We start from the raw sequence: 26,091 nt of genomic DNA, 5'->3' as shown, positions 1-26,091 counted from the left end.
TAATAGAAATTTAAATATATAATGTCGTAATATAAGATGTACACTTCTTCTTCCTGTGTACTTGTAAAGTTATTGATCAATTTTCTAATGACTCAAACGTCTATTTGCAGGCGGAAATGCTCATGGATGACGGTCTGCTCGGCTCGGGTCCTGTTCTCGGATTGGCGGGACATCCACATGGGCTGGTGGGCGCCTTGGCTCCGCCGCCGCCACCGCCAATGAAGCAGCCGCAGATGGACATTCCCAGTGGCAAGAAGCAGATGCAGCAACTGAAGGGGGCGACGGTAGCCGCTTCCGCGCTGGAGTATCAGTACCAGGTCATGTATGCGCACTGTGTGCAGAAGGAGCGGGAGAGGGAGCGAGAGCACCTGCCCCACTCGCATCCCCTGCCCCGCCAGCATCGAGCCGTTTTGGTGGCCACCGCACCCTATCCACATTTGCCGCAATATCCGACACCACCCACGCTGAACTCCTCTTCGGCCTTCCGACCTTGGGGTCCTGATACCACCAAAGCTTTTCTGCACGCCTATGGCGCCACGTTGTCATCACTACCCTATGCCTGCCAGGAACCACCAGAGCTACAGAATCCGGAGCGAGTGGTGCGGAGTACGGACAAGCGGTATGCGGAGAGGACTTACCAACCCAATGTGGCCTTGGCACCCAGAAAGAGTATTCTCTCCAAGGAGAGGGACAAGGATAGGGAGCGAATGGAAAGGGAGGTGATGGAACGCCAGAGGTTGAGGGAGAAGGAGACGGATCACCAGGTGGTGCACATCAAGCAAGAGCGATCGCAGACACCCACAGCATCGCCGCCCGAGGGTGTGGCAGCACCACTAGATGTCGTCGAACCGCCACACCCCTCCTCCAGTGGCAGCAACTCACCACTACCCGCCCACCTGCCCGCAGCACCAGCCACTGCACCACCCAATGCAGGTGGTGCACCGCCCACACCAACTAACCTTCGGAACATGCGCAGCCCCGAGGAGTTTTCAGCGGGTGGCAGCAATGAGATTACCTCCTCCACCTCACCCCACCACCAGCAGTCGTCGCACCACCAGGTGGTGCAGCCAACGGCAGGTGCTCCACCACCGTCGCAGCACATAATAGCCACCGTTAATCAGCATGCCAAACTTTTGCCCAGCTCCAGTTCCCTGCCAAACGGTAATGGCAGCTCGTCGTTAGCCGCCACAAACAACGAACCGAGTCGGATAAGGATCAACAAGAACTTGATGAGTCAACAGCCGGTGGTCGCGGTGAGCGGCATGACCCCACATCACCACCAGCATCACCCCACGCACATGCATCACTTTAGCCATGGGTACTACAAAAGCCAGGCCTCATCACCCACTCAATCCTCCAGTGCTGGCCTGAACCTGAGTACCCACTCATCCAACGTGGTCAGCTCGCCGCATCATGCGACTCAGCCCAAGACCCATCACAACTCGGGAGGACCTGGGAACCATGGCTTGCAAAATGGGAAGCCCCATTTGGGCAGTGAATTCGAGTTATCCACGGACACGGATGATACGGATAGTCTGAACGGGGAGCCCGACTCGAGTGCCATGTTACCACCCTGGGAGCAGGCTGTGGAGTCCCTCAGAGAAACTCGACCCAAGGACCGCGAGAGAGTCCTCCTGATACTCCAGAGACTACTGCAGGAGAACGATCAATATCGCTATAACAACATTCAATTGAGTGAACTGCTCCACAAACAGGATGCCCACATAGCCGATCTTACGGATCAACTTCAACGCTATCGCAGACAATTCGAAGAGCAGGTCTGTAAAGTAGATCTTCGGAAGATGCCATTCAAGCACCAAACCCGACTGGAAAACGTGGTCGAAGCGGGTCGAGGAGAGGCGGAAGAGGACGACGAGCTGGAGGAAGAGGAAATGGAGGATAGGGCTAATAACAATAATCAACAGGAGCTATCTCCCCTCATAAAGGCTCCAACCAATGGTCTGCGGCGGAGTGTGACGCCCACAAATTGTTCTGGAAGTGAAGGGGGGGATTGCGAGAAGCCAGATGAGCCTGAAAGCAAGAGAATAAAGCTGCAGGTTGAAGAGAAAACTGAGGACAAGCAGGTAGAGAATGAGGAAAGTCCTTCCAATGGCACGGAGTCGCATGATCTGGATAAACTTGAGAAAAATGCCGATAAAGCAGATCCAACTAATAATCCCAAAAGTCCCCAGCCCAGTCAAATTTCCAGCGACGAGGAAATGGAGGAGGATGAAGACGAAGACGAGGAGGATGAGGACGAAGAGGTTCAAGTGGAGGCTCCCCACAGTAGTGCTCTAGCCACTCCCCCCACGGCCACAACGCCCCTCTCGCCGGACTCAGCGGCAACTGCCGGACAGTTGTTCGATAGTAGTAATAGCAGCGACGAGTCCTCGATGAAGAAGGCCCAGATGTCCGCCTGCCATGCACTGGAAAAAATGAGTAGCAATGTTGGCAGCGACGAGACCAATCCGAGGCTCGCCGAGGAAAGTCAGGAGGAAGAGGCGGAGGAGGATCCGGAAGAGGACGACTCCGATGACGACGAAATGCCATTGCAGCAGCGACAGCAGCAGCAGCGCCAGCGGGTGGCACCCCAGAGTGTGCTCATTGGATCATCCGTCGCTGGACACCATCCAGCGCCACCACATCCCCCGATGGCCACCAAGGCTAGCAAAAAGCAGACACCACCAGCACCACCCACTGCAGCCGCAACCACCACTGCATCAGCAACAACGAACTGCGAGTTACAAATCAAAAAGGAAATAGCCTAAAGATAGAAGCCCCGAAAACCTCTCAAAGAAAAGCTCTTTCACACACACAGAACAAAACAGTTAGAACTTAGTTAAAATCCCATTTCTTTTGTAGGAGAAAGTGCAGCCGATATTCAAGCACAAAGCCTGAACGCACATATTTTTCATTGTAGGGGTATTTTAGTGAAAGTAGAATGCTTCACAGCCAGAAAGGAATGAAATGTAGGTGGCAAAAAGTTGCTTTTAAATTGTTCAACGTAAAGGAGCGGCACTGTAAACTTCAAAGCATATGTATATTAATAATTTGCTTATTTAAATATGGGCATTCAAAGCAAACTGTTTTAAAAGCTAAATATCAATTGACATTTTTTTTATTAAATTATTTTTATAAGATTCATAATCCTCCTCATATATTCCGTGAGTCTTAATGCTTTTGTGAAAAACAATTTAAAAGCCTATTATAAAAATTTAAATTTGTGAAATCGACGACTAATAACCAGGGAGTTTTAAAACTTTCATTGGAAAACATTTTACCCTTATGCAAAATCTTTTCAAAATTTTAAGAAACATTTCAAAACGCTTTTAAACAGCTTGAATTGATCTCACTTTTAAAAACAAAAAGGACAAATACTAATTTATATAGGCTTCTCCATTTCAAAAAAAAACTTTCAACGTTGCTTGCAGAAATTATAAATGAAACCAAAGCTTTAAAAAAAATTAAATTTTTTTATATTATTCAACGACAAATTTGTGCGTGTTTTTTACCACTTACTGCTTAACCTAATTAAGTTATTATTTTTATCTCGTAAGCTCTGCAAGACATTTAAACCCAAAACAATATTCAAAGCGAGGCTTTTGAAACAAAATTTAGGAAAGGTTTTTCTTTGGTCACACAGGCAGCTGGTTCTTATGACAGTGGGCATCGCCCTCTGGAAACCAATGTAATTACATTAAGTTTAATCCTACTTTTAAGTTAAACAAACAAGTTGATGGAGCAAAGAGAGAGAAAACACACAAAATGAACCCACCACAGACAACAAGAAAAAACAAATGATAAACAATTCTAAGATAATTCATCATAATGAAAGTATAACACATTTTTACAAATAAGAAGTTGCCGCGTTAAAATTATACCATACAAAAATGAGTAATATATATATCGCAGAATATGATATATGATGAGCAGCAAGTGCGGATTATTTATTAATGCTAAGCCTTAGCGAGAAGCGTAAACATATACATAAAGATTAATATTTATTGTAGCCGCTAGATCTAACTCGAGCAATTCTCTTAATTGTATAATTATAGTCTTCTGTTCTTCTTCACTTTGTAAGCTTTGCTCTGTAGGCATTTAGTTTCATAGATCGTAACCATACAACAATCACGTTTGCTAGCTATTTCTTAAGACTTCTCTTCGGCGAAGTTCTTTCCCTATTGTGAATGGCATCGAATGGTCCCCTTTTTTGTATATATCATTTTTCCTTCGACGAGATTAGAGTACTATTGATTTTAGTTGCCAACACTTTGTGAAAAACATGTATATGCTATATAACTTCTGGATGATAACCAACTGGAAATAAACCCAAGCCAAGAGCCAAGCGAAAAGAACGCAGAGATTTCTAAAATCTATAAACTTTTGTTATAAAAACATATTTCATAAATTATTTATGCCTGTGTGTGTTTGTACTTTCTAAAAGAAAACATTTCGTTCTGTATTTAAGAATACATTTTCTAAGCTAAAACAAAAAAAAAAGAAAAGGCATCAAAAACATAAAAACAAATTCAAACCAAAATTTGTCTATATCTTAAGCTAAAACTGTGTAAAGTTGTATAAATTTAAAAAGCGATAAACGAAACCTTTATAAATTATATAAAATAATTATAACTGAGACATCTAGCATGCAAAATTTCATTGTTATACATATTTAAAAGCGTTATAAAATGCAACAAAAATATTGAAAAAAAAAAAACAAATTACAATTGCTATGCAAAATAAATACAAAAATATACTTATTATTGTAAATGAATTCTCTCAAATTTTGTGTTTCATTTGCCAGACCAGAACCAGTACGATACTAAACGAAATTTATAGATAAATTATAGAACCCATCAAAATAGAACAGTACCGAATAAAAAAGGGACAAATAATGGTTAATCAAAAGCGTCAAAACGGTTTTCAGCAATTTCGTGTATTTATGGCCAAATTTTACAAGCGATGGAAATAGTTGAAGGCGAAAAAACCCAAACATTTTTTGTATCATTTTTGCTAACAACCCAAAGAGATAAACAACAAAACAAACAATCATTTTTATAATTAAATAATTACAAAATATTGACAAATTTTACATAACCCGAGTGTTTATATATGACATAACTTATATTTAAATTTAAATACGACATAGAATGATGCTTACCAAAATAAGAGCATTTTTGCCCCGCTTAATGAATCGACTTCAAATTGTTAAAACATTAACGTGCAAAGGCTAAGCAACCAGATGAACAAGAAATCACAAAATAATTGCATAAGTTATATATTTTAATTATTTAAGCATGCAGCAACAAATCCGCGTCTTGTCAAACTACAACATATATATTATTATATGTCTGACGATTCAGAATGCAGAAATAAAATGTACAAATTGTGGAGCAAATAAACCATAGAAAATGTAGTGAGAATTCGGGAGGTAAAGGAGCATGAGCGAAAATATAAAATGAAATGCACCACAAGCAAATAAAGTTTAATCAAATTAAACAGTTAATGAAAAAGCAAATTTGAATTCAACGTTTCATATTTAAGTAGTGCAGAAACAAATAAACACAAGGAAAACAAAAAATAAATTATTACTTATGTAATGAAAACAAAAACAACAAATAAAAAAGCGATAAATATTATGCAAAATATATCAATGGGAATTTTCTTTACGATGTAAAAGCTCTTGGAAGTAATACCATTAAAGTAAGTATTGAGGGGTAATTCTTCGTAGAAGAGTATATATTAATATATTTTTTTTTTAATAAATTAACCAAATTTGAAAAGAAATTGTAATTTTCTCTTAAATTTAGTTTCTAAAGTAGGAACAAAAAATGTAGGTCTGGAATGTAACAACGAATGTATTTTGACATGATGAGTAGAAAAGTGTGTACATGTCAAATTTTCATGTTCTGTGAATGAACACTAGGTGTCGCACAACAAGCCGTGAAGAATTTCAACGTAAAATAAAGAAATACACACAAAATCATTTAGGCCCTATCCCTTAAGTTAACAGCTGAATGTATTTTAGATCCGTGAATAATGGATTCTTAAATGCAGTCTATGATGAATGGAAATTCACTTTTGCAGGTATATAAATAGCGGCTGTCAGATTTCTTGCAGTTTTTAGCAATCATGCAGGGAAATAGTAAAATAAAATATTTAGGTAAGTTCAAATATAAATAAAAGCCGTCTTCTAACTACAAACCTAATGGATTCAATGCTCCTGTCAAAGTTCTGCTTTTAATTGCCACTTCAGTGTTGGGTAAATTCAAGCTAAACCTACTCGAAATGGTAATGGATAAGGCAGAAAGTAATTTTATTGCCTCGCCCCTTTGCATTGAAATTGGAATGAGTATGATCTTAATGGGAGCTGAAGGAACAACCGCCGAGGAGCTAAGAAGCATTCTTGACCTACCAGTGGATATGACGGAATTGGTTAAGAAATACGAAAGGATTATGTTCAATCTCCAACAACATAATGGTCTTCATTTTGCAAATCGGCTTTATGTCAGTGAGACATATGAAGTAAGGCAGGATTACAACGCGTTATTGACGAGCACCTTCATGAAAGTTGCTAACGACAACTTAGGTCAAAGGAAGGCAAGCAATAGTATCAGCTTTGCGGTCCAACGGAAGAGTCACAGGGGCATGCGCACTATTTCTAATGATCATGACCTGCAAATTAATGAAAGTGCAGTGTTAGTGAACACCGTCTACTATAGGGGTGCTTGGAAAACTATGTTTAGTAAAAAGGGCACCAAACTAAAAGTATTTTATGGAGATCATAATAGAGAAGCTTATGTCAGGATGATGTCCCATGTGGGCAGGTTTAGGATTGCTGATCACTCTTATGGACAAATTATTGAGCTGCCGTTTCATAACTCAAATCTGTCAATGATAATCGGTCTGCCATTGCATAACACATATCTAAGCTCTATAGAAAAAATACTAAGAACACTCTCAGAGAGTCTAGTAGAAAAAGATGTTCATGTGGAGCTGCCAAAGTTTAAAATCAAATATCAAATGGAACTAGTTGAGCCCCTAAAGAAAGTTCGTAGACCTGTTGAAAATGCTATAATTTCTACAATGTTTTAAGTTCCAGTTGGGCATACACCTTATCTTCAGTAATACCTCGGATCTCAGCGGCCTTCTGACCAACGGTAAAGGTGCCAAAATTAACAATGTGCTACACAAATCCTTTATTGAGATCGACGAAAGGGGAGCATCGACAGGAGAAGCGGCAGCACACGTAGAGTATATCCAAAGTACATTATGATTCATTTGATTGTAGATTACCACATCCAATAAATTTTTCTTTTTTCTTTTCTAGAAAAAACAGGAGCGTCGGCGTCTTTTAAAGTCAATCGTCCTTTTGCCTTCTTGATTCGCGACAAGCATACCGTCTTATTCCGCGGACGCGTCGTTCGACTGCCAAACGAATTACATCTTTAAGACAATGTTGTGTTTTCTAGTCACTTGAAAAAACGAAGTTAAAAAATAAATAAAGACATTCTTCTCTTACTGAACATATCTCAAAAATTGGAATAAAAATTTGCTTTTTGTAGCGAAATTGTTTTTTGTCGGTGTTTTTATATATACAAGCTTGAAAACTCTGTTTAAAAGCGTAGATAATAGAATTAATGTTCTATAACAAATCAATGCTATCGAAAACCTTAAAGCATGGGGCTTTTACTTTTAGTTTCCAATGACCTTACTTACAGAGTATAGCATGAAGTACATGTGTGAGTAGCGCCATATTTTCTAATCGCTTACCTTTGACTCTTTTCCTTTTCCGAAGGTTGGATCTTACTGACCACGTCAGTGCTAGGTCAATTCACCAAACAACTTTACCGAAGCTTTTTGCAGGATAATAAACAATATAACATCATTGCCTCGCCTCTATGCGTCGAGATTGGAATGAGCATGGTCCTCATGGGAGCAGATGGAAATACAGCCCATGAACTAAGGACGGTTCTTAATCTGCCAGAGGATAAAAAGAACGTAGCTACTATATATGATGAGCTGTTGACTAAACTCGAAAGGCGCAAGAAGGTAGCGATTCTCCAATTGGTGAATCGCTTGTTTGTCAACGAAACAATTGGGGTTAACAAGCGGTACAATAAACTAGTCAATAAGCACTTTAGGGCCGAGGCAGAGGCCATTAATCTGGCCGATCGATCGAAGGCAGCCTGGGCTATAAACGATTGGGTGCTCGACCAGACACTGGATAATGTGAAATACATTCTAACACCCAGTGACTTGACGCCCGATGAAAGTGGGGTCATGATCAACGCAGCTTTCTTCAAGGGCTACTGGAAGACGAGATTCGAAAAAAAGTACACCAAGCCCAAGGTATTCTACGTATCCAAAAGTTACCAAGTAAATGTCAATATGATGTCGCAAGTGGGTCGATTTAAGATGCGTACTTCGCCCATAGACCAAATTATTGAGCTGCCTTTTGCATACTCAAACCTTTCAATGGTAATCGTTCTGCCCAAGGACAATGGGTCCTTAAATCAAGCAGAAGACACAATCGAAAGTTACCCTCAGATAGTCCTCACTGAAATGGATGTACATTTGCAGCTTCCGAAATTTAAAATCGATTTCCGCATGGAGCTCGTAGAATCTCTCAAAAGCGTTGGTGGATTCTGTGCACATTAAATAATTAACTACATGTTTCTAAATTTGCAGGTGGGAATACAGCATCTCTTCAACAGTTCGTCGGATATCAGCGTCCTACTGAACCAGTCTGGCACCAGAATCAGCCAAGTCGTACACAAAGCCTTTATAGAGATCGACGAAGAGGGCGGGTCCGCAGGATCCGCTTCTGCGAACCCCATTCAAGGATTATCTGGTAAATTATGGCGAATTTTTATCATGTTCCCACTTGACTGCCTGTGGTATTTTCCAGATTATGCGGCTAGTGTTGTTACTTTTACAGTCAATAGTCCCTTTGTCTTCATGATTCGCGATGATGACAACATATATTTCCGCGGCCGAGTCGTTAATCCTTTGAAGAAAAGCAGTCCCAATGACCGTATTATTATATAAAATGTAACGGGTATCTAATAGTCGAGAAGCTCTGCATCTTTGTCATTAATTGCGCAAAGTGAATTCTTGCGAATAAAATAAAGAAAAATTTGTATCGTCCTTAACTAGTTTCATTCATAAATGAAAATTTCTATAGCATCCCTATAAAACGTATCTCAGAAAAGATCACACTGAGAGAGCGGAATGGAGAAAAGCAAAACAATAACTAATCTCGTTTACCTGCTTGGGAGAAAAACTGAGAAAGATCCAAAAGAGCAACCTGTCCCAGGTCTCTTCTTCAGTCTTTAGCAAATCGTGATCGCGAGAAGAACGACCAGCGGTCAAACAAAATCAGATTTAGCGGATGAAAGGTCGAAATTGTTTGAAAAAACGCTTAGTTCCAACTGTGTAAAATAAATAGTGCAATATTACTAAGACTTTTGTGGAAAAGTTATACCATTTAATCTTGCTGCAATTGTTTCCCAGGCCATATTGTTCGCCAAATCGATTGTGGCTTGGTGTCGGCCAAGAATTTTCAGCCAGGAACCGGTTTCTGCGCTCCCACAAATCCAACGATTAAAAGAGAGACATAAAGAGAGTTTTCAAGCTGAAAACATAAACAAACCGAATCGCAAAATAATAACAAAACCCAGTGCTTGCTGAGGGTCAAGGCAACACGTGCACTTCTGCACGAATGATTGCAATTATTTGAGCCCAAGAATACCGCACTCAATAATAAAAATCAATAATGAGTCTGCCCCAATTGATCGAGGATCTGCAGCGCCTTTCGGAGGATCAGGATAGTGCAGATGTGGTGTTCATTTGTGGCAGAGATGAGCGCATATATGCCCACAGATTAATGCTAATGGCTCGGTAAGTTTAATAATTTTTCTAAAAGGAAAAAAAGTTTGATACCTTCGCCTAACATATTAAAATCTGAAAAATGCCAATAACTGTATAATTTTTCTCTGTGGAATAAGATAATTGCCTACGGTTGCCTTTTTTGGAATCTTACAATGTTGCGTGCTGGAATCCCGGGTATTGCAGTTGGTCACTTAATTAATTTGTCTTGCCTTTCCATTCACTCAAATCGATTTCAGTTGCAAGAGCTTTAAGACAGCAAAGAGAGGTGAAGTGTGTCGAATTCCCGGATGTACAGTATCGCCAGCAGCCCCAGGAGCTTCAACTCCGACCACCATACGATTACCACACGTCAATCCGGAACTATTTAGGCAGTTCATCTTATATGTTTACACCGCAAAGGTAAGAAATCTACCTACTAGTAAGATCTAACACAATAAAATTATAAACAAAATTCATTTTTCAGTTAGTTCTCCAGGACTCGCAAGTATTTCAAATGATGATATTGGCACAGGATATCGGTGTGGTTGAGCTACGAACCGCCTGCGAGGATCACGTTATATCCACTTTGTCGGTGGATAATGCCTGCACATTTTTAACCGCCGTCATGGATATACACGAAAAAGCAGGTTAGTAATCTTGAGTAGCTCTTTTCCTTAAAAGTAAGAAATTATATATAGTTTCATATTCGTGCCAAAAAACATTATACATTCGACATAATATGCTATGTCCAATGTATTGAGTCAAAAGCATTCTGAAAGTAACAGTTTTGGTATTTTTGGTACCACAGCACATATCGATAAAAAAAAAACATATGCACGCTGTGTTATCAGAATCACGTAACACGCAATGCATGTTTTTATTGCATTATCAAACTTTAGATATAACAACTAATCAATAGCTGGCAGATATAGTTAGTCCCAAGCTGCTGCAAAATGCAGAAGCCGATTTGTGTCTTTAGAACTTGGATTGTTCACGTTGTATTCTTTGGCCGTACGCCCGAGAAATGAGGTTCCACGAGTCCATAAACCGGTCCATGCACATGGAAATGCATTTCTAAATTGGATTATAAATGAGTTACTATTTAAATACATATTCTATTGTGCAAAATAAGATATGTATAGCTTGCCTGTTCCGACGAATCGAGGGAAGTTCCCGGCTTATTGACACACTTTTTGAAGCACTTTTCGGTCATTTGCGTGAGCAATTCCTGGGCATTCGCAACAGCAATCTGTTGCTTAACCTGGTCCATAAGTTCACCTTTGTCCACATTAGCCATGGCCATTTGTTTGGTTTTTTTTTATAAACTATAGTTTAATTCAGCTATGAATAATGGCAACAACTTCTGCCCAACCACAAAAACTTAACAGTGCGATTGTGATAGTATTTCTATCGATATGGTTTTGCTACCAGAAATCTTACCATTTTAGTATCTTTTACTTGGCTGATCGATAGTTAGGTAGACCGCGATTATGTGTGACCATCTGTGCTGTGTCATCGATATTTTTGCCTATCGCGTGGACGAAAAGAAGACGCCGGCAATAAGAAGCGAAAAATTGTTTAAATCAAATAAAGTCGTCGGAAATAAGCAAAAATGTCGTTCAAAGGAAATCCCAAGGTGCAGAAGGTGATGGTGCAGCCCATCAACCTGATCTTCCGTTACCTGCAGAACCGCTCCCGCGTCCAAGTTTGGTTATACGAGAACATATCGCTGCGCATCGAGGGCCACATTGTGGGATTCGATGAGTACATGAATCTGGTGCTGGACGACGCCGAGGAAGTCTATGTGAAGACTCGGCAGCGCCGCAACCTCGGGAGGATCATGCTCAAGGGCGACAACATCACGCTCATACAGAACGTCAGTCCCACGAAGGACTAGGCGACTCAGCTCCTTCGAATTCCACCTGCAAGCGCTGAACGCCCTTAATATAAGTAAAATAAATGTAAAGCCGATATCTGAAGACGAATGTTGAAATAAATGATAGACTTTCTGTAATCAAGTGTTTCTAATGGGTAAGGCTAATACGAACCGATTTCAGGACATATAGAATAGGAAGCTTTCCAAAGGTAAAAGCTGTTAAGTGCCTTTACAAAACAAGGTATTAATTTAAACTTTCTCAATTCAATTTCAGGTGCCAAATGCGCTGCCTCGTTTATGGAACGCTGCATCATCTACATAGGGGAAAATGCAAATGAGTGCGTTAAGACTAATGCCTTCCTTACATTAACAAAGGATGCCATCATTAAGATTATTTCGTCAGACTATGTAAGAGTTTATAAAGGACAACCGAACAATTTATTTAATTTCATTAATTACCAAAACTGTTCACTACCAATAGTTCTGCTTGGAGGAGGAAGAAGTGTGGCGCTGCGTTTTATCATGGGCCAAATACCAGGCAGGAGTCACCCAACCCACTGCACATTGGACTGAGGAGGAGCGTGCTCGTGTCTGCCAACAATTAAGCGGTGTAATGGGTCACGTGCGTCTGCTCCTCATCGATAGCCAAGTTTTTGCTGAGGAAGTGGAACCTACAGGAGCTGTACCTATGGAACTATCCCTAGAACGATATCGCTATGCCGCTTTGCATGCCAATAAGATGATGGATAACGATAAGAGACTTCAGCCCCGCCTAGCTGTAGCGGTCAACATGTTTCCCGGATCCCAAATCCTGAAGAATGACAATCTGCCACTACAGACTGTTCTCAATAATTGGGTTGGAGTGGCCAAACAATCCTGGAGATTAGTTTTCCGAGCGTCCACTCATGGCTACGATTCTGGAGCCTTTCATCGTTATTGCGACGGCGTGGCTCCTTGCATGGTTATTGGCTTGGGATCGCATGGAGAGATCAGTGGTGGTTATACGGATGTGGCGTGGGCCAAAACAAGCCGTAAGGGGGGATATGTTCAGTCCGAGCGAGCCTTCCTCTTTGCCTTGAATCCTGCCAATGGGGAACAGCCGGTCAAGTTTGACATTGTAAAGAAACCCTATGCCATTTGCTATCATCCTGAGTAAGTGATGTTTAACACAATCTTATATATTACATTATGATTTAGAATACGTATTTATTACCATGTCTGCTGTCCCCTTTAGTTGCGGTCCCATTTTTGGAGCTGGAGCCGATCTGCTCATCTCCAGCAACTGCAATACAAACTTGGACTCCTACTCGAATCTTCCGCATTCCTACGATGGAACCAACGCTGCTCACCTGACACTTTTCGGGGACTACAACTTTACCATCACCGACTATGAGGTCTATACCCTTTCATCGCCGGCAGGAAGTAGTAATAGTGGAGCAAGTCACAGCAACAATCAGAACCAGAACCACTCAACAAACGGCCAAGCTCCTGGGGTGCCCACAAAGGCAAAATACGATAGATACTAGAATTGGGGAAACAACTTGTAGTTGCATCAGCTATGCTGGCAATAAAACTATTTCCTTGAACGATCCAAACACTCGAATATTGTAATCCCAGATCCGCAACGGCTGGGCTAATGGCATTAGCCGGGTCGGGTTCATACTCCGCCCAAGGTAAAAACCAGAAATCGAAAGGTAATTAATGAATTGTTATATAAAGAAAACTTTTTTGGCGGCTGTCTTGAATTCCATCTTGATGCCAAGAATCGAACCAAATTAATTAACTGGTTTCCCACTTGTATGTAAAGCTGAAAGTGTTAGCAAAAATAAAAAACAAGAGGGCAGCTCCAATAGTTGGTAGTTTTCGCTGAATAAATACTTCAGCATGGTGCCTGGCACGAATGCTGTCACTTCAGCATTTTTCTTTGAACTATGGATTGTACAGCTTGGAAGTAGAGTTTTAATTACAACAAATTCTTAAAACATGATAGTCTTGACATTCCAAGGTTTCACTGCCCTTCTTTTTATTTCGAATATATATTTACAAATATTTATTTAGAGGAACCCAAATGACACCCTAAAATGTTCAAAACTTTTCGGACATTTCTTTTATTTGCGAAACAATATATTTCCCTTCGGCACGTTCATTAACCCATGACTTAACTCTCGCAGCCACTACTCCATATTGTTACATATATAAATAGTTATATAGATGAATGTGCACTTGAACCTGGTCCACACCTCTCGAACAGTGGAACAATTGACAAAGAAAAACAAATGCGTAAATGGCAATTCCAGTTTGCTGTTTCAGTTCACTTCATTTTGGCTTAAACGCCATAACAATAATATGTTGGCTAATGTTGAGCTATAATGAAATGTGCGGCAACACCTCCCTAACACCCGCCGTCGGAAATGCTGAAGTTGCTCTCGACTGGTTTTCAACTACTTTTCAAAATGCTTCTGATAAATTGGTCCACGCTCTAAATTGGTTCTAATTAAAGCTTTTTTATGCTGATCGAATCAATCAACATCGGTGGCTTGGGCCCCCACATTTTTGTCATTCGTTTCGATCCGGGGATTGGACCGAAACCCCGAGAAAAAAACCTAAACAGAACCCTCGACAATGGCAGCCAGCAACAAACACTTGATGTTTGTGGCGTTTTATTTTATTGTGGCTGCACAACGGATTGGCAGTCAAAATTTGTTAACGACTTAAGGCCACAGCTCGAGAGCCACCTTTCGATAAGGTCTACAAATTGTTGCCGGCGCTGTTTCACTTCTCTTTGACAGACGACCAAAATCCCCGGGGGCGATTTAATGTCCAGGTCCAGGCGCTAGAAGGAATGTCATTTATAGATCTCGATTCAGTTCGATTTCGCGTCAAATTATTTGATTGTCGAGTGGTTTCGGATTGGATTTTGGAGCCATGGATTCGTTATGCGCCATGTGCCAGCCAACAGCAAAATCCGACCAAGAAGTTTCAATGTCTGTCGCATGAAAAGGGAAAGGCAAAAAAATATAACTAACGCTTAAGTAATTTTTTCGTTTGAACTGATCTATGCGCAAACTTGTTCTGGCCTTATGAAATCGGTTCGGTTCAAATTGCATCTGGGCTTGCACCATTTGAATTGAGAGACTAGGGACGGGCAGGAAGTGCCAGTGTTTTGGATGAATCATTAGCTTCCTCATATGGTAAAAGCTACAAACAGTTTGAATGGGTCTTCTGGGGAAACGGAAGACAGCCAGGGGTGCCGTGCAGGATACGAAGTAAATATTTTTGAAATGTAACAAGTTTCCGATTTAGATAATTAAAGCCCATTCTCTAAATTTGGTATAGATTTGGTGATGTATACACACTGTTTACATTTAAAGTTTTATTTTAATATGTATGTATAAACATTAAGCCAATTTCTTTATTTTATACTTCACTTTCCGTCCCTGGCTTTTATGAAAATATGCGATATTTGTTGGGCTTGGTCAGCAGCAACTCCAATAGAACAAAGGCCTGGCCATTAGCCATGGCCATGGTTATGGTTATGACTTGGTCAGCACACAACATTACATTGAGAAAAATACATATATTAAAATAATAAGAAACGTGTTCTTAAAATGCACGTACATATTCCTTTTAAAGAAGTACTCCTTAATCGAATTAGTAAATTTAAATAAGTAAAGGTTTTCTCCACTTGACATTTTTCAAAATTCTGTTTTGAATTTCAATTTTGCATTATTTATGTAATTTTTCCAAGTGAACGAGCAGACAGCAGCTGGCCAAACCCATGTGTTACAGTTTAAGTGACTTATTTGCATGTAAGAATGCGAAAAAGGAAAAGTGGCTCAAGACACCGCTTGTGACCCTGAAAAGGGGACCAGGGCAAAAGAATCACCCACAGACCAGGTATATTACCGCATATCCTACATCAGAAAAATTCCCCACTCGGAACTGATTCATCCATCAAACAGGAGACACTATTAAAGGGTGATTTTCCCAGAAAAAATCATGCCCAAGATAAGATCATAGCACGCTGAGGCTGTTTTATCCATTAGCTGCATCCGTTTCCGGCTGTCTAGAGACTGGGAGCTCCAATTCGCGAGGTGCTAATATGCAAAGTGGACGCATTGATCCGAGATATATGACGTTGACATGACCACACCTCCACCGCTTAGAAGAAATCTACACCGAGTCATTCATTCATAGCATCATCACTCGACACACTTCAAATTACCTCCGGATAACCCCGTTGCTCCTGCCCTCTGGCCACTGGCCATGGTTTTACCTGGCTAAGAGAGTGTAAGATAACTGCAGAGACATGGTCATGGAGATGGGGAGAACCCTACGGAGGGTCTCCCACCAGCCACTCTCTTTGGATGGCAGTCATGTGTGTAACAACTCGACCCGCGATGCTCTTCACAACCAGTTTTGAAAGCCCACTTTAAATATACTTTTGCTTTTCATTGCCTTCGATGCGAATTAAAACAGCGCAGTCGTCGTTTTCGGTTTGGTTACTGTGATTAATATGCGTTTCTCGGCAAAAGCCACTAAAATGTATATCAGCCCATGACGACGCATCCAGGCATTGACCTAGGTCACTAACGCCAGCTAAACGGGGTTCTCATTAACATCAACCTAATCCCACTTTGAGGGATGCCGTCGGCACCTGTCGAAGAAGATTCCCCCGGTGAAGGTATAGGAAAGGTATACTCAAATTTGTATTTGGCTTTCTGGATTGAATTGATTTCAGAAGTGCACGTAACTTAATTAGTATGCGATTTCTTTTAATTAACTAACTTCAAAGGAAAATCAGCGCATTAAGTTAAGCGATTTAAAAATCCAAACCAGCTTTTAACTATGCCAGAAGATAAATACCTTTTCTTAATCAAAACATTAAGCCAAATATAATAAAACACCTTAATGCTGATATGAGGTATCCCCCCGGCTCAGCTGCTCCTGGCCACTTACGCCGATGACACTGCCATGCTGGCGTCTCATCCTTCACTGCAAACTGCCTCCAACGCGGTCCAGGATTGGCTGCACGCAATCGAAAAATGGACTGCCAAATGGAATGTGGCCATTAACTCCTCAAAGTCAGCCTGTGTAACTTTTTCCCTGCGACCCGGAACCTGCACAGATCTGACCTTCAATGGAAGCCCTATCACCAATGCTAGATCGCACTGCTACCTAGGAGTTCATCTAGATCGGAGACTGACCTGGGGGGCCCACATCACGTCGGTCAAATCAAAGTCACTGGCGAAGCTAAAAAAGCTCGACTGGCTCTTCCACTCCAGCAAACTTCAAATGAGCTCTAAGGCTCTTTTAATCAAAGCCATTCTCGCTCCAACGTGGAGTTATGCCATCCAGGTGTGGGGAACTGCCGCCAAATCCCAGCTTAATAGGCTCCGTGTGGTCCAGTCAAGAGCTGCACGTCACGCATCTGGGCTCCCCTGGTACGTGACGAACATAGTCATCGAAAGAGATCTGAAAGTTACCCTTCTTGGAGATCAGATTAATTTCCACAGCAGCCGTTATGCCGACAGGCTTATGGCCCACCCGAACCGACTAGCAACTATCCTAGCTGATCCCATCTCTCTCCGAAGACTGAAGAGGGTACACCCCAGCGTTCTCCTTACCCGGAGGATAACATAACATATTACATTTTCTTTTGTACTTTATAATTAAGATACCACTTGGTCTCATTTATCTTTATCACACATTAGGTTAAGTTCAGAGGAATTACTGAACGATTCCTTTTGAAATCTTAATAAATAGAATTAGTTAGAAAAAAAAAAAAAAAAAAAGATATGAGGTAACTGTCAACAACTTTAGGTTCACTTTTAAAACTTCTCAGATGATTAAAATGAATTATTTAAATTTATTGGGTTAGTCCATCAATCATCAACAAAACTTTAATACTATGTGATCTATATTATAACTATTCTGCTAATAATAAAAAATTCGTTTACACATATTGCTAATAGTGATTCGATAGTAGGAGTAGTATTCACATTAGTAGAGAACTTTTCTGTATAACTTGAAAATATGTAATTTTTTACAATATTTTTGTTTATTTATCTCAATCTCTAAGAGCATTTGCTCTTCGATTGACTCAGTATCGAATATTTTCCGGTTTTGTTTTATTTTTCGATTTGCCATTCAGCAAAAACCGAAAAACGAAAGATAAAAACGCAACTCAGTTCGCCGAGCGTTCGCTCTTAGCCAGATTCCGAGATTGAGGGAGCTGAGCGCAATGTTTCAAGTCGGAGATTTTGAGATTTCGAGAGTTGAAACATTTTCCACCCATTAAGTTTGTTTTTAAGGCGCACGGCGAGAACGGCTCAGTCTCGATTGTCAGCTTGTCGTGAATGGTTTTTTAGCACACACGCGGACCGGGGACCGAAGCAAAAAGTTCGCGCTTAAGTTATTTAATAACAACAACATCGTTTGCACATACCTTAATATCGCCATATATATACATAAACGACATAGCCCGCCGATCGACGCGTGTGTGTGTGTGTTAATATTCTGTGTTTGCCAGTGTGTGTTTGCCATTGTTGCCAAGGGTGGGAAGCGGGAGCTGATCTGACTGATTTGTTATTTTTGCATAAATCAATTTCGAGAGCGCGCGCCATCGATTTCCGTGCGCTGATCTGTTCTAGATGATGTCGCATGCGCGGCCGGATCGAGCTTGTCGCTTAAGTCTTTCGTTTGCCAACTGAGAGCGCTAGCATATTTCGCACGCCCATGGCTCTGACCAATTTCTCGCTGCCCTTCGGTGCCCTGGGCCAGCCCTGGGGAGTCACCATAGCCCCCCTGCATCCAATCCACCAGTTGGCCAGCAACACAAATAATCTGCTCTACTCGCCGGCTGACCATCAGCAGCAGACTCCCGCGGAGGCAGCCTCCGATCCGGAGTACTTCAAGAACAATCCCTATGCGCCGCCGCAATCGGGTGGTTATCAATATCAAAATACCGCTGGACGACGCAAGCAGAGCAACGCCTACTTGCCACCGACAGCGCCGAATGCTGTCCGGAACTCCGTTTACCACATCCAGCAGGTACAGCAGACGCAGCAGCAGCAAACGCAACAACAGCACCAGCAGCAGGATCAGCTTGAGAACAGCGTGTCCTTCCAGAGCACCAGTTCCAGGTCAAGTTCGAGCAGCACTACGGGCCAAAGTTCCATCCAGCTGACACAGACTCATGCGAGTGGCCGGGGTCCGGCGGAGGGTTCGTACTCCCGATATCCCGGGCAGCAAGCACAGCCGCCGCAGCAGCAGCAACCGCAACAGAAGCAATATTTCAATGCACATGGCAGTGCCAGTGCCACATTTACTAAGAACAGCGGCAGCTTTAGTATTACCAGCTTTGGCAGCAGGCAACAGCAGCAGCAGCCACCGCAGCCGCAACAACCACCGCCATCGCAACAGCAGCAACCACCACCTGCACCACCGCCCCAGAGGTCCAGGCAAGCCAAGCCGGAGGCTCAACCAGCCCAGACATATGGAGTTGCCCCGCCGGAGAATTATCCGGAACGAGCACCGGGATTCACACGGGTTCAGGCTGGTCAGGGATCCAGGACTCAGGTACACGCCGTTCTAGACTATGACGTGGAGGAGGGCGAGGAGGATGAGGAGGAGGACGGGGTGGAGGAAGGGCAGTTTTACGAAGGACAAGAGAATGGTGAGTACTCAACAGGACGTTTTACTATAAAGCATACAGCAAAACAAATTAAGGAATTAGAATTTAGAAGAATGAAGTTAGATTTATAATTCGTTATTTATTTATTTTGCTTTATTAAATTTAAGATTAATATCATTATACACAAGCTAAGGACCATTTCATGATTTCACAGTACAGGAAACTGAGCTATTTTTAAAATTCTATATGCCAACTTGTTAACCAAGAAAATGTTTTAAATGGAATAAGTGACTCAAGCTAAGTTTAATTTAATGTATTTAATTGCATAATAAATGAAGCAACAAATGTGACAGTATGATCTATGTAGAACTTTGGTTGAAGAGTCCGAGAATCACTTCCTCATTCATCCAAAAGAAATTCCCGAGATTTACTCGTATCACTCTTCTAAGTACATTCCAGTTCGAGTGTTTCCTGATTCACGGAGATGGCAATCTCAACAATTAACAATTAAAAACAAACCAAATGTTGGTGGCTTAAATTGTTTGCTTTTTTGTCAAGACATATGTGTAGTGTGAATTTGGAGCATGTATGTAGATTCACAGAGATAAGCGGCATAGAGTCCCACGTTTGCACACGATTCGAAAGACGGGCGCTGATAGTCATGTTAATTTCTGTGGTTACGCCTGCTACTTGTTTTTGTGTATCTTTCCAATTGAGAGCAACTTCTGCACAAGATCGCCGATCAACTCTAACAAATAACAGACCTGTGGGGTAAACAGCGCACAAGCAGCGAGCGGCGACAAGGTCAAAGGTCTACAAACCGATTGGCAAGGTCACTTTCAAGACAGTAATGGCCAGTGTTTGACTTTTATAGCAACTAACAGGCTGGCACGCATCACGATTTATGTTGTGCCGGGGTGTATCTGTATCTAAGACCGCTTATCTAACGGCTCAAGTATCTACGTATCTTCGTATCTGAATCTGCTGCCCTTGTTGTCCTCTTGGAAAACTGTCAGCGGCGCTTCACTTTTTCAGATGTTTCACTTTCGGTCTAGCTTGTGGCGCCTCTTTGTTTCTGCCTCTCCATCTCCATCTCAATCTGAATCTCAATCTGCGAGTTGTCGAGGCATTAGCCAGCCAGCAACCTGCCAGACTTGAGACCTCAAGTACTCAACTCGGTTACGGGGCTATTATGCAAGAAGTCGCGTTTCAATCTCCCGAAATGAGGGGCAAGGGGCCGAGCTCATGAACCAGCTCTCATATGAAGACATGCGCACGCAAGACCAAAACTCAGATACTAGTTTGGGTCGCTCGATGTCTCGGTGCGGCAGTCAAGTACTCAACACTGGGTCTTCACCTTTGTGCAGGCAGAAAAATATCATAAAAGATGCGATCTCAACCAAAGATCAGTGCACAGAAACAAAGAATCTATTTCACAACCTGCCAAAGAATATCTCATTAGCTGAAAGTGACATGAGATCTGAACACTGCGAGAAAAAAGTATAGAAAGCAAGATAAACGTCATAACATATTAAGTAGGATATTTCTTAAATATTATTTTAAATCTGTCAAATTTGTTTGGTAATACATTTTTCCGGTGAGAGCTATAAATTACCGAATTAATAGCAAAATTATAGCATAATAATAAGGTACCATAATGAAGAAACTACTGGTCGAGAACTCTTCAATTCCATCAGATTTAGTTTTAGTAACCTTTTGAGGAAATAAGTTTTTGCACTGTATGCTCCCTTTTTCGCATTCTGCAACCCGTTTTGCATCCTGCAGTATGGCTATAAAAGGGAAAGTTTCTGTCTGCGCCCAGATCCGGATCTGGGCATTACAAATGCCAGGCAGACATGAAATTTATACATGCAAGTGTCAACTGCAGTGCGATTTGTATGCAGACACCGAGTGCACTTGCAGTTGCAATGGCAGCTCTTTTTGGGTTTAACCGGGCTGATTAATGCAGTGACAACGGCCACGGATACAGCAATTCCGCCGTCCTTGCCATGAATCACCACCGAAACAGCAGCCATTTAAAAGCACTCCAATTTCCATTTTCACTTAATTTTCGAATCCATTTACATTCCGTTCACAGATAAGTCGAATAACAATCAGATGCCCGCAGTGACGCCCATCCAGGGACCGATTTACTTGAAAAACGGGACGGTGCCAGTGGTGCCGCTCTTCTCCTATCCGAAACTCAACAACGGATCGTTCCTACAGATTCCGGTAAGTATGGATGGACGGATCGATAGGTTCGCCGGCACGAGGTTCTAAGCACGCGCGCACTTTAATTGACGCACTGCGGAAAATATAGATCGCAAATAAAAGTGGGAGCCAAAATCACTTATGAGTTCTAAGTAACGAGCAGTCATTACCTATTCCACCCATTTCTGTTTATATTAAAAATAAATAAAAATTTGAATTGATCTTCGGTGAGTTCTAGTTTTCCTGATTTCCCACAGTGTACTCTCGATATCGATCGAGTTTGTTCATTTGCGGAAATAACTTTGACGATTTTGTGTTTCATTTCGGTTTTATTTTCCTTTTTTTTTTGTTTTTTGCGCACGAAGGTCGTGCGAGTTCGTTTCATTAAGAGGTGTGATGATGTTGATGACGACGAAAGAAGAGAGAGATTGATATTGAAAATCGGCGCATGGCGACCCGAGTAAGCTTAATCCCAAAATTCAACTCTAAATTGCACCGCCCGCCACGGCAACACCCTTCTTATCTTCTTATTTTCGAATATAAAACGAACTTTTATGTTTATGACTTACTTGAGTCATTTTCACACCCCGGCCATAATTTGTTATGGTCGCCATTCCAATCTGAGGCTCAGTACTCAATTGCCGTCTTCAATGCTAAATAGTTAATACTTATCGCCCGGACTGACCATAGTATATCTCTTGTTAATTTAGATCTGGTGGACGGCTTTGTCGGTGGCTTTGGGACTGGATGTGCGCGGCGATGTCATCAAGGGAGTGCCGTGCATCAAGCGATATCATCAACTGTTCTGCCCCACGGCCGGCAATAGTTATCCCATGTAAGTAACCATTGTTCTCTATATTTGGGCTGCGGGAAATCCCGAGTGGAAATGGTATATTGGTATTTCCCTTGGAATTGTGGTATAACTTTGTTGCGACTACATTCTCTTGATTAAGTCAAGGATGTTTGCGTTTCTGTGGTTTTCTTCTACCAGTCTTTTTTCGCCAAGAAACTGATCTGAATCACATTTAATCCGGATGACTGTTCTAAAGTGGCATAGTTAACGGTTCTCATTAGCATAGGCACGTAAAATTACCATGAATTTCATCACTAGGCTTAAAGCAAAGCCAAAAAGTGTGACTTTCAATGATATTCATTCCAAAGTTCATTAACATTGGGTCCCAACATTTGGCGCTAAGAAGATATTAATTTCTTTTAATTAATAATATCATTTTCTTAATTAAAATTTAATTTTAATTACTATTTACCGTGGGTTTTGACCTCATTTCATCTGCTTTACGGACCCTCTCAAATCAATTAATTTTTTCCAAATGAGTATTTATGATCAATCGTTTTAGTGAATCACCTGATTTGGCAAAGTGTTTTGTATTTTAATTTTAAATACGGTCACTTCCTTTGTAATTATAAAAATAAATTCATTAAATAAGTAATTTCACGGCGTACACCTGGAAGAAATATATAAATTGAAGTTCTTTTAAATACATAATACATTATTTTGAAGAAAGCTAAACTAGCTTCTTATTTTTAGTGACAAGATTGAACGTTTCATAGACGACAACAAGGCCCTGATGCGACGGATGTACGGCGACTTTGAGATGAAAATGGAGGGTCCTGGCGGAGGGGGTGGCAGGCAACAAGGCAAGGTGCGAAAGCGTCGTTTTATAGATGAGCCGGATATATTCATACCCCCGGGAGCATTTGCTGCCAATGCCGGGGAGACCGTCGAAGCCGGAGATAGTTACTTTGGCCAACTCCGGAAAAAGCGCCAAGCTGCCGCCGGAGGAAGTCGAAATAGAGGCGGATCTGCCGGAGGAAGTGGCAACGGGAACACGAATGCCAATAGGCAACCGGGAAATAAGAATGGTAGTTCGGGCACTGGAAGACTCGATGCCTGCGAGTCGAAGATTGAAATTGTCACACCGTACTGGGCATCGAACTCCGCGGGTAAGATTAGAGCCATCGTAAATACTCAGCATTTCGAGCAGGCGATTCACCAGGAGGTTTGCAGGTTAGTACACTGTTAACTAAATAGTTGACAAATCAAATACTGAAATGTTTTTTTTTTTACCATTTTTAGCAATACCCAAACTCCAAGATGTGAGGGCGAGTGTGGATGCGAGCAGAAATACAAATGGCATAGATTACTCGCCTACGATCCTGATAACGATTGCAAGGGCATTTTTATGGATTGGTTCCTGTTTCCTTCGTGCTGTGTCTGTAGATGTAATCCCTAGATTACCTGACTCTGAGCAATTAATAAATAAACAATTGATAAATTTAATTGAGACAAGTAATTGTAGGTAGAATGCCACTGAATGTATTTTAGTTGTTGTTAAGTAGACCTTACGTAAGCCCTAATCGTTAGCTCTAGTTAAGAACAATTCTACACATAGTTAAGATTTTATCCGAGCCATATGTATATCTCCACTATTCTCTATATCCCCTCCATCAACATGCGATATTACTCAGCCCCCATTTTTGTTGTACGGTAATTGTAAACGTAATTGTAAAACGATTCAAGTGAATAAAGTCTATGCAAATATTAAATATGAAATTTTAGCAGTGTATTTAGTGTATTATAGCATATCAATTAGCACATAGTCTAGAATATCACGCGTGCATCTAAGGTATTAGCTTGGGATAACTAATTTGGTAGCCCTGTTTGGCGATATACAAAATTGCTAAGACAAATCTTTGTTTTGACTTTAAATTATTTAAAAATGCTCAAGGCAAAGTCCATTAGGATTACTTTTAAGAGAAGGAATTTTATATATTAAAGATATTCTTTATTCGAAAATCATGGTGCTTAAATTTAATAACACCATGTATTTCTTAAATACTGATTCATAAAAGGACATAAAAACAACACAAAGTGACTTAAATTATAGACTTGCTTAATAATATGGTTGACAGAATGTAAAGCAATAAAATCGGTAACAATTACCTTAATCTAGCTATGAAACAAAATGTGGTAGAAACAATGTCAGGTGGTCAGTTAAATGATGATTTATTATATTGCCATAAGACCGAAGGGGAAACCCCAAAACAATTATTTACTGTTCGATAAATTCCAACAATAGAGTTGCTAAAATTGGAATACTTCAGTTAAGTCAGAGTTTATACAAAAAAAAAAAAGATTTAGAAAAATAATTTTAAAAATAAAAAAATTATTTTGCATCGGCCGGGAATCGAACCCGGGCCGCCCGCGTGGCAGGCGAGCATTCTACCACTGAACCACCGATGCTTGATGACTTCATACACTCAAAGCCCCAGTATTTACGTCATATTTCGATGAGCTCAAAGTAGAGCTTTTAAGAGCTTTCAACCTAGGGCAAGTCAAAGTAAATTTCATTTAATACGCTCAGTCGGAAGTCATGAGTTCAATTCCCGCATAGGGTGATTGATTATTTCATATTTTGAGTGTTTTTCCTTTTTTTTCGGATTTTATAACACACCCAAAACGCAATGGGCATCCACAATTTGCTCGCTTTCATAAAGCGTTTACATGCGAAGGGCCATAAATTAACCAGCAGCTGAGTGGTGGCGGAGGATGGGTATGACTGAGCATATTGCTACTAGTATTCCTCATCCAGTCGGGGTCGTAAAAACCCTTGCCCTGCCCGCAACTGGCCCACTTCCCATGCCCGTCACGTATTCAATCACAGCAATGGCTACACAAAACTGCGCTATATCAAAAATTTCGGTCTATCGGTCGTGCGTGGTATACAAATGGTCCATTTCACCGACACCACACCACAGATAGCCATAGCCAGCCGCACATATCCCAGCAGCGCGGAGGAAGACCATAACAATTGAGTGCTGGGCTCCAGTTAACGTTAACCAAAGTCGTAGCCCCGAGGACTGGGACATTTATTGACGCCCGCAATGTCAACAATTGCAGCCATGACGACGGCAATCCCGAACAGCAACTACTAACAGCAACAGCGCGGTTATAAAGTTTTTGAACTAAGAGATACCCTGTAATCAAATATCAAAATACTGCAATATTTGAAATCTTAAACTGTATGTTTACATTCTGTATAATGATTATACCAGACAGATTTCTTGTATATAGAAAACATATGCTCATCAATATAAAATTGTTTTGTACGCATGGCAATAGTTATTTCAAATTTAAATATTATCTTGTAAATTTTAATTTAATACCAGGGGAAGTATTTATTTCAGTTCCTCCTATATACCCACTGGCTGCATCAACACCCACTACCGCGATGACTAGAACAACCCACTAAAACCCGCAGCAGCTTAACCATGAAAGTTGGCCAAGCGAAACCATTTCGCCAGATGAAGCTGCCTGTTCGGGATGCTGGTATGGCGGGTTTTTTTGGGCGTGCTGGGCGTATATACGTATACGTATTATGATGATGACGCCCGAGAACAGGACAATAGAAATGCGAGGCCACACAAACACGGTCGCGCACAGCCACAGCCACATGTAAACGAGTGTGTGGTGACA

The 26,091-nt window shown here is 41.3% G+C and overlaps 7 protein-coding genes and 1 non-coding gene across 9 annotated transcripts in view; 6 read left to right on the top strand and 2 right to left on the bottom strand.

Annotated features, from left to right (window-relative positions):
- LOC6611592 (histone-lysine N-methyltransferase SETD1A) overlaps positions 1 to 5,252 on the top strand; it is an 82,802-nt gene extending 77,550 nt beyond the window's left edge. The window contains exon 2 of the mRNA XM_002036093.2: positions 111 to 5,252. Coding sequence (XP_002036129.2) covers positions 111 to 2,768 — 2,658 coding nt within the window. The 3' untranslated portion in view covers positions 2,769 to 5,252. The remainder of the gene's footprint in view (positions 1 to 110) is intronic.
- An 875-nt stretch (positions 5,253 to 6,127) lies between these two features.
- On the top strand, positions 6,128 to 7,575 carry LOC6611591 (serine protease inhibitor 42Dd). Its single transcript, XM_002036092.2, has 4 exons — positions 6,128 to 6,163; positions 6,233 to 7,050; positions 7,103 to 7,265; positions 7,331 to 7,575. The coding sequence occupies exons 1-4, from the start codon at positions 6,133 to 6,135 to the stop codon at positions 7,450 to 7,452; spliced, it is 1,134 nt and encodes a 377-aa protein (XP_002036128.2). The 5' UTR covers positions 6,128 to 6,132; the 3' UTR covers positions 7,453 to 7,575.
- A 118-nt stretch (positions 7,576 to 7,693) lies between these two features.
- Positions 7,694 to 9,142, top strand: LOC6611590 (serine protease inhibitor 42Dd). Its single transcript, XM_032727726.1, has 4 exons — positions 7,694 to 7,742; positions 7,799 to 8,637; positions 8,692 to 8,854; positions 8,912 to 9,142. Exons 1-4 carry the CDS (start codon positions 7,706 to 7,708, stop codon positions 9,049 to 9,051), a joined length of 1,179 nt encoding a protein of 392 aa, XP_032583617.1. The 5' UTR covers positions 7,694 to 7,705; the 3' UTR covers positions 9,052 to 9,142.
- Positions 9,143 to 9,347: 205 nt separating this feature from the next.
- On the top strand, positions 9,348 to 13,344 carry LOC6611589 (BTB/POZ domain-containing protein 9). Of its 2 annotated transcripts, XM_002036090.2 has the most exons (6): positions 9,348 to 9,903; positions 10,131 to 10,293; positions 10,358 to 10,520; positions 12,024 to 12,157; positions 12,231 to 12,901; positions 12,984 to 13,344. In XM_002036090.2, the coding sequence occupies exons 1-6, from the start codon at positions 9,779 to 9,781 to the stop codon at positions 13,273 to 13,275; spliced, it is 1,548 nt and encodes a 515-aa protein (XP_002036126.1). In that variant the 5' UTR covers positions 9,348 to 9,778; the 3' UTR covers positions 13,276 to 13,344. The 2 variants fall into 2 exon arrangements, with proteins under 2 accessions (XP_002036126.1, XP_032582051.1); XM_032726160.1 differs by lacking the exons at positions 9,348 to 9,903; positions 10,131 to 10,293; positions 10,358 to 10,520 and adding an exon at positions 11,874 to 11,958.
- On the bottom strand, positions 10,713 to 11,273 carry LOC116802266 (mitochondrial import inner membrane translocase subunit Tim13). The gene is made up of 2 exons (XM_032726174.1): positions 11,021 to 11,273; positions 10,713 to 10,947 (listed from the first exon to the last, which is right to left on the bottom strand). The coding sequence occupies exons 1-2, from the start codon at positions 11,174 to 11,176 to the stop codon at positions 10,849 to 10,851; spliced, it is 255 nt and encodes an 84-aa protein (XP_032582065.1). The 5' UTR covers positions 11,177 to 11,273; the 3' UTR covers positions 10,713 to 10,848.
- On the top strand, positions 11,387 to 11,887 carry LOC116802264 (probable small nuclear ribonucleoprotein E). The gene has a single exon (XM_032726168.1). It carries the CDS (start codon positions 11,486 to 11,488, stop codon positions 11,768 to 11,770), a length of 285 nt encoding a protein of 94 aa, XP_032582059.1. The 5' UTR covers positions 11,387 to 11,485; the 3' UTR covers positions 11,771 to 11,887.
- Positions 13,345 to 18,081: 4,737 nt separating the features above from the next.
- LOC6611588 (protein spaetzle 3) lies at positions 18,082 to 24,168 on the top strand. The gene is made up of 5 exons (XM_002036089.2): positions 18,082 to 19,427; positions 21,484 to 21,617; positions 22,307 to 22,431; positions 23,143 to 23,622; positions 23,692 to 24,168. Exons 1-5 carry the CDS (start codon positions 18,488 to 18,490, stop codon positions 23,846 to 23,848), a joined length of 1,836 nt encoding a protein of 611 aa, XP_002036125.1. The 5' UTR covers positions 18,082 to 18,487; the 3' UTR covers positions 23,849 to 24,168.
- A 619-nt stretch (positions 24,169 to 24,787) lies between these two features.
- On the bottom strand, positions 24,788 to 24,858 carry Trnag-gcc. Its single transcript has one exon. It is a non-coding gene; the product is annotated as a tRNA-Gly (tRNA).
- Between the last annotated feature and the right edge of the window lie 1,233 nt (positions 24,859 to 26,091).

Source organism: Drosophila sechellia, chromosome 2L (assembly GCF_004382195.2).
Source record: "Drosophila sechellia strain sech25 chromosome 2L, ASM438219v1, whole genome shotgun sequence".
In the NCBI taxonomy this organism is placed as follows: Eukaryota; Metazoa; Arthropoda; class Insecta; order Diptera; family Drosophilidae; genus Drosophila; species Drosophila sechellia.
This window is presented reverse-complemented; position numbering and strand designations above follow the sequence as displayed.